Source organism: Echinops telfairi, unplaced genomic scaffold, assembly GCF_000313985.2.
Source record: "Echinops telfairi isolate 266 unplaced genomic scaffold, ASM31398v2 ScPeMD7_70;HRSCAF=299, whole genome shotgun sequence".
NCBI classification, from domain to species: Eukaryota; Metazoa; Chordata; class Mammalia; order Afrosoricida; family Tenrecidae; genus Echinops; species Echinops telfairi.
In genome coordinates this window covers 64755627-64763556 of record NW_022103968.1, presented here as the reverse complement: position 1 = coordinate 64763556, position 7930 = coordinate 64755627, and the positions used below count along the sequence as shown (strand labels likewise).

At 37.2% G+C, this 7930-nt stretch overlaps 1 protein-coding gene across 3 annotated transcripts in view; it reads left to right on the top strand.

Annotated features, from left to right (window-relative positions):
• MICU1 (mitochondrial calcium uptake 1) overlaps positions 1-7930 on the top strand; it is a 246523-nt gene that overhangs the window by 46807 nt on the left and 191786 nt on the right. For all 3 annotated transcript variants that reach the window (XM_045291556.1, XM_045291555.1, XM_030885953.2), the window contains exon 3: positions 6203-6365. In XM_045291556.1, the coding sequence (XP_045147491.1) occupies positions 6203-6365 (163 nt within the window). The remainder of the gene's footprint in view (positions 1-6202; positions 6366-7930) is intronic.

Below are 7930 nucleotides of genomic sequence, written 5' to 3'. Positions count from 1 at the left end.
AAAAAGATATTCAAGTGAAATCAAAGATCAAGACAGTGCTTATTTGTTTTTTTATGTGAAGGGGCATAGTGCATTTGGAGTTCATTCCACCAGATCAGACTGTTAATCGAGCTTTCTATTTAGAAGTTCTGAAAAGGTAGTGTAACAGTGTGTGTCAAAAAAGCCTGAGTTTGCCACCACAACAATGCACCTGCTCACGTAGCCATCTCAGTGCACCAGTTTTGGGGCAGAGAACTATGCCTTTCTTGCCCCATGCACTTTACTCACCTGACCTCACTCCGTGTGACTTCTTTTTGTTTCTGCGAATAAAGAGGGACATGAAAGGACAGCAATTTGATGGCATAGAAGAAGTGAAGGAAAAAATGAGGGAGGTGTTGTCAACCTTCCAAACAGACGAGTTTGAAAAATGTTTCCAAGAATAAAATAGCATATTTAACAAATGTATTAAGTGTAATGGAGAGTACTTTGAAGGTGATAAGGTTTGTTTTTTTTTCCATAAAAAAAGTTAAACACATGGCTTTGAAAAGATATTTCTGTTTTTGGGGGGAGTATCCCTTTGTATAATCATCATGCTTAAAGACCTTTTCTGTAAATTTTGTCATTTTCAGCATTCCTGGGTCTTGTTCTCTGTTAGCGTATGTGGGTTTAGCTATTTCACTTGACTCTGCACATTCAGTAGCCATCATCTTTTTTTAAATGTTATTTAAAAATTTTTTATTAACACATAATCCACATATCATAAAGTCGAATGATTCAATCATCAATAATTGTACAAAAATGTACATATTGTTATTAGCTCTCCTTTTCCCACCAGCTACCCCTGCCATACCCCGAAGAAATCATTAATCCAGTTGCTGTCTGTATAGATTTATCTAGTCTGGGTTTCATTTACAGAAAAACATGCCAAAAAACAGCAACAACAAAAACCTAACCATTACAAAGTAAAACAGGTAAAAACACCTCAACCGAAAATCAGAGTATAACATATTAAAAACTAGAACCAACTTAAACTAGGTCAAAAAGGAGATCCTATGATAAGGTGTTATATTTTAATCTAACTATAGCTACAGTAACCCTCTCTACTCAGCATGACAGCAAGGCTATCCACATCCCTGCTCTATCATCAGAGGGAATTCTCCAGGGGCTGAATCCACATTTATTTACCCTTGATGTTTTTAAAACTGAAATGACTTTAAAATGGGTCAGATAGGAGAGCAAATGACAAGGTACTATACCTACCATAATAGATTACGTATTACATAATATAATCAATTTTACAGTGCTTTCCATCTGATAGTAATGCTATTCATGTCCCTTGACTATGGTCAGAGGGAATTCACTAAAGGTTTAATCTTACCAATATGTGGACCCTGCAAATGGATATTGGTCGTCTGCTGTCATCCTTCTGCAAACCAGGTGTTAACAATTTAAGCTGATACCCTTCCCGCCTTCAGATTTGGATTATATTCCTTACCAATCCTTTGATCACACAGACTGATGTTGTTCTTCTTCCATGTGGATTTAGTTGACACCTCACATAGATGGCGGCTTGTTTGAAGATAAGACACCAGAAAAGAAAAAAAAAGACACTAGAAGATACTCTTTCTGACAAGCAGGCATCGTCTAGTTTCTTCGCTATATTTTGCTATAGCACCCATATCTTCAGTGATCTCTTTATGAAGGCAGACATCAAGCAGGACCATGTGATAAGAATCAATTGTTCTTAGATTGGGGCTAGAATTAAGTGCAAACCTCAAATCCATTCCTATATCTCTGGTTTTTATGTCTCTGGTTCCTTGTTGTTTTCTGTTAGAGAACATTTCAATCATCTCCCTGAGGCATAAGATAATTCTATTGAGAGCGTCATTAAGGTAGCCAATAGTATAGAATTTAAAATAAAATTGAGAAAAGGAAATTATACAAGCATAGGTTGTCTACAAACTACAATACATGAATTGTTGACTTATACAGATTAAACTCTTAAGTGACTGGACACTACACAAACAATGGGGGTTGGTGATAGCAAAACTTTCAATAATATTTTCATTTACAGTGGCAGAATCATGCCTAAATACATATCATAATAAAGCAAGAAGGGCATTAAAATAGTATATGATCATCCTGGCCCACCATTCATTGGACACCGTCAAGCAATCTGAACCAAAAATCCAGCCACCAGTTTTATAGCCGTGGGACAGCAGTCACCTGGTTTTCTCACAGCAGTGAGTTTCAGACTTATGTACAAGTGCTACAGGTAAGTTTGAGGTAGGGTTAGTAGGGTTTCCACATCGAATCCTTTTGATGTATCTTTTGGATACACAAGGCCCTTAAGAGAATAATACAATGATGTGAACCAGTGTATCACTTGATCAGGACTGGAAGGGAATTTGAAGTTAGTCCAAAGGTTACTTTTGAATCAAGTTTGAAAGACTTAATGTATTTTCTTACTGCTTTACAAAAAAATTTTTTTTAGCTTTTTTGTGTGTGACAAAATCAACAATAGTGCCTACAAATTTGTCTTTAGAAAATATTATTTGCAAGTAAACAAAGTAGAGAATATTGATTTATATCTTCTCTGAATAGTTATTTGAGTATATATTAAGAACTTTATCTCTCAGTTCCTTACTCTCAGAATACTTTTTCCATACTCTTTTTTTTATTTTATAAAATATATTTTATTTATTTTAAATCATTTTATTGGGGACTTGTACAACTCTTATCAATCCATATATACATCCATTGTGTCAAGCACATTTGTACATTTGTTACCCTCATTATTCTCAAAACATTTGCTTTCCACTTGAGCCCTTGGTATCAGTTCCACAGTTTTCCCCTCCTTTCCTGTCACCCCCTCCCTCATGAACCCTTGATCATTTATAAATTATTATTATTTTGTCATGTCTTACACTGCCCGACGTCTCCTTTCACCCACTTTTCGGTTGTCCATCCCTCAGGGAGGAGGTTATATGTAGATCCTTGTAATCGGTTTCAGAATACTTTTCTAATCACTTATCTGTTAAACATAGAAGAGGACTTTTATTGATGTTTCTTCATTAGTTACAGAGGAAAAACATTGTATGTTTTCTTTGTGAGGCAGTGGTTTATAACATACTCTGGAAACACAAGAAAAAGTATAGGATCTTGTCTTTTGTTAATTACTTTATTCATTAGTTGAACCATATCATATTGCTGATATTTGACAGTTTAAAAAATTATTAATCATTTTATAGGGGGGCTCTTACAGATCTTATAACAACCCATAATTATTATAATTCAGTTGTATTAAGCACACTTATACATATGTTGCTATCATGATTTCCAAAACATTTTCTTTCTACTTGAGCCCTTAGTGTCAGCTTCTTTTCTTTCCCCTCCCTCCCACCCTCGTAAATCCTTGATCAATTATATATTATTATTGTTATTTAATATCTTACACTGCCTGTTGTGTCCCTTCATCCACATTCTATTATTTATCTCCCTGGCGTGTGTTATATATCCAACCTTGTGATCAGTTCCTCCTTTCTCGCCTGACCCCCATCCTCCCTTTCCCTTCATGTATTGTGTATTTTTTTAGTGCTTTCTACATGTTTATAGATTTTTCCACAGTGGTCAGAGTAATATAGATCATACAGTTAGTGCTCATAAAATATTAGTTGATTTTTCTTTTTTTGTATTAATAAATCATTTTATTGGGGTCTCTTATAGCTCTTGTAACAATCCATACATCAATTGTATCAAACACATATGTATATATGTTGCCATCATCGTTTTCAAAACATTTTCTTTCTGATTGAGCCCTTGGTATCAGCTCCTCTTTTTTCCTTCCCTCCCTCCCCTGGCTCTCCCACCCACGCGGACCACTGATAAATGATTATTATTTTCATATCTTACACTGTCCACTTTCTCCCTTTGCCCATGTTTCTGTTGTTTGCCCCCCTCAGGGATATATGTATTTATATCGATCATTATAGTCTAAGATGGCCAGATTTTAACATTGGTAAAATGGGACATCAGCAGGACACTATTGATAAAACTCATATCCTGGCGAAATAGCCACATGGCAGCCGAAAACCATATGTCCTAGCTTGTCGTGCATTCTTTCCAAAAATCGGGACTGTCCCACCAAAAGTGGGACGTCTGGTCACCTTATAGTCTGTTCCCCCATTTCTCCCCTTTCTGCCCCCACCTTCCTCCTGCCCTCATGGTATCACTATTCCCATTACTGTTCCTGAGGGGTTTATCTGCCCTGGATTCCGTGTGCCTAGTGCTCTTGTCTGTACCAAAGTATATACAGTATTTCAGTCTAGCCAGATTTGTAAGGTAGAACTGGGTCATGATAGTGGGGTGGGGAGGGGCATTAAAGATCTAAAAGAATGTGTGTTTCCTTGGTGCTATACTGTACCCTGGCTCGTCCCTTCCTTGTGACCCTTCTGTGAGGGGATGTCCAAATGTCTACAGATGGGCTTTAGGTCTCCACTCTGACCCCCATCGTTCACATCGATCTAATTTTTTGTTTTGGATCTTTTGATACCTGATACCTGATACCTGATCCCGTTGACACCTTAAAATCACACAGGCTGGTGTGCTTCTTCCATGTGGGCTTTGTTGTATCCCTGCTAGATGGCCACTTGTTTAACTTCAAGCCTTCTAAGACCCCAAACACTATATCATTTTATAACCGGGCACCACCAGTTTCCTTCACCACATTTGCTTATGCACCCGCTTTGTCTTCAGCAGTTGTGTCTGGAAGGTGAGTATTACAGAATCCTGGGTTATTAGAACAAAGTGTTACTGTGTTTAGGGAGCCCATGAGTAGACGCCCAAAGTCCATCTGCTATCTTAGTACTTAACATATAAATATATGTACATTGACCTGTATCCCTATCATTATAAATTAACATATATATGTATATATGCCTATACCTTTACCTCTATAAATGTCTTTTGCCTCCTAGTTCTTTCCTTTATTTCCTGTCACCTTTCTCCTGTCCCACTATTATGTTCATCGTCAATTTGGCTCTCAGTAATTCCTCTTGGATACATTGCACTTGATCAAAACCCACCAGGCATTCTATGTGCTCCTTGCTATCAATTTTAGATCTTTTGTTCTTCCCTTGTCCCTGAGTTTGTCATCTCCCCACTCCCCCTCCCTACCCCCTCCTCTCCCATGTCCCCCTGGAACCACCGGTCCTGTTGTTTTCTCCTTGGGATTGTTTATCCTGCCTATCTCATATAAATAGACATAGAATGAAAGAAAGAAAAAAAAGCAAAACAAAAACAAGTAAACAAACAAAAAAATCCTGATAAATATTTCCAGGTCTGTTTTCTGACTCTTATGGATGTTTTCTGATCAAGTCTGATGAGGTGCCAACCCGTCTCCTGAGTCAGAAATCTATTTTCAGAATTCCTCATGGGATTTTGTTTCTTTGCTGCCCTTGCTGCCCTATTGCACTCCCTTCGTGCATCTCCCCCCTGTGCATGGGGCAGACCGGGCACACTTTCCACACAGTGTCTCCAGTATTGTCCCCCATAGCATTGTGGGTCAGTGAGCGGATGTCATGTCTTTTGGGGCTGGCCCTCCCGTCCTCTCTGTGCATTGTCTGCTCCTAGCAGGGATGTCGTCCTTGGGGCTTGGTGGGCCATGATGAGGTCTACTCTCTTTCTTTCTCTTTGCCTCTTAGTTTGTGCCAGTGTGGTCTGAACAGACCTGCCACTTTCCCCAGGCTACATCTTCAGTGCTGTCCTCTGTATTATATTCTTCTGGGGAGGGGGGTCAACATAGGTATTTTACAGTTTTTTATCATAAAAAAGCCACATAATTTGATTTACCTTAGTTGTTGGAGAGCACAGTAGTTTCTAGAAAAACCCAAGTAACCACATAGACATGAAATTACCAGTTAAGACTCAGACACTAAATAGTGCACGAGTTTGAATGAGTAAAGATATTACTTTGACTGAGGAAGATGGGAAAGTTTTCATTGACTCAATTGCCAGCTTTGATCTCTAATCAGTTAATCTATTGAATATTCTTTTTTTGCTTGCTGTTTATAATTGTATGTACTTGGAAATCCTAGGAGTCTTCATGTGAATCATTGACAAAACCAGTGCTATGGTTCTGCTAAATTGTATTATCAGGGAATCCTTATATTTTTAATATGATGGACCTTCATGATTAATTTAGATTTCTTCTTTGTGCCTGCAGGGCCCATGCAGAATCTCAACCATCAGTGAACAACCAGAAGACTGAAGGGAAGAGTAATGGTGAAGGAGAAGTTTATCACCATGAAAAAAAGGCTGCAGATACTAGTCTTGAGCCTTATTCAGAAGAGAAGAAGAAGAAACGTTCTGGATTCAGAGACAGAAAGGTATGGGGAAAGCTTGTAGGTTAATCAGAACAATAGTTAATTCTTAAATAGAATAATGTCATTTAGTCTCTTTTATCATGTATTTCAGATTCACATCTTTGCTGTTTTTACATGGTATGAACCATAGCTTCTGTTGGAATGTGAAGCTAATGGGGGAAGTAGTGAAAAGGTTTTAGAATGAATAACCAAGATTAACATATTCTTTCTTAATTCTAACTACCTAAGGAAACTTCTTTTCTTTTTTTTCCCTTACTTTTTTTTTTTAATCAATTTATTGGGGCTCATACAATTCATCACAATACATAGATCAATTGTGTAAAGCACATCTATGCATTCGTTGCCCTCATTATTCCCAAAATTCGCTTTCCTCTTGGGTTCCCAGAATCAGCTCATTTTCCTTTTTTCCCCTCCCCCTCCCTTCCTCCTCCCCTCAGAAACTTCTTTTTTATATCTTTATGATGCTAATTATTATATATGCTGAGTCTTTGTAGCATTTTTTTTTATGATGCTTAGTTGTAAAGGGAGAATAAGATCTCTTTGGAGATGTACATACTGCCACAAACTAAAACTGAGGTCAGGGCAGCATACATTTCAAATGAATGTCAACATTTAAAAAAAATCATTTTATTGAGGGCTCGTGCGGCTCTTATCACAGTTCATACATACATCCGTTGTGTCAAGCACATTTGTATATGGGTTGTCACCCTCATTTTCAAAGCAAACATTTTTTACTTGAGACCTTGGTATCAGCTCCTCCTTTTTTTTTTTTTGACAGCATTTTATGTCATTAACACAGTGTACTTTTATGTAGTAGCTTAATGTCAGAAAAACCTCACTACTATTATGGTATCTGTGATATTTGAATTCAGAAAATATGAGAGATGAAAGATCAAAAGGATACATTTTTTAAAGACAGTTTTACATATTAAGGTTAAAATTCAGGGGTTTGCCTTCAGTTTCTAAACTCCTAACAATGCAAAGTCATTGGAATGATTTCTGTGGTGGCTGTTTATATTTGTAAGAAGTCCTTGGAGGGATTTGGACTTTATTTCTTTTTTTATCTTCTTGAATGATGTTGTTAAATATGTCTGTCTTCCCCCAACTCCCTATCTGATTGAGATGACTTTGAACAAAAGTTGTGGATCTCATCAAGTTAGTCAGTCATTAAGTGTCCTGGTGTTTCCACAAAGATACATATATGTTCTTTTGACCCAAGTGAATTAAAAGAAAGTTCAGCTTTTACTTTGTGAGTAGTTTTATGTACAACTTTGCATTTTACAAACCGGAGCTAAAATAATCCAAAATTAAATATTTGATTGTGAACCTACTTGAACTGTTCATATCTTCTGCTCAGTAGTTGGCCATGTCTCATACTTCACAGTATGAGCTATCAGTATAATAAAGCTATCAGTATAATTTCTTGCTTTCTACTTTTAATAGCTATAAAATAAATCTGTGTATGAAATAGTTTCATTAGCCTCAAAAGAAGACTTTATGTGTACTCCTCCCCAAACCCATTCCTTTCCCTTCCTCCTTAGGTAAAACCCTATCCTGCAGTGCTACTT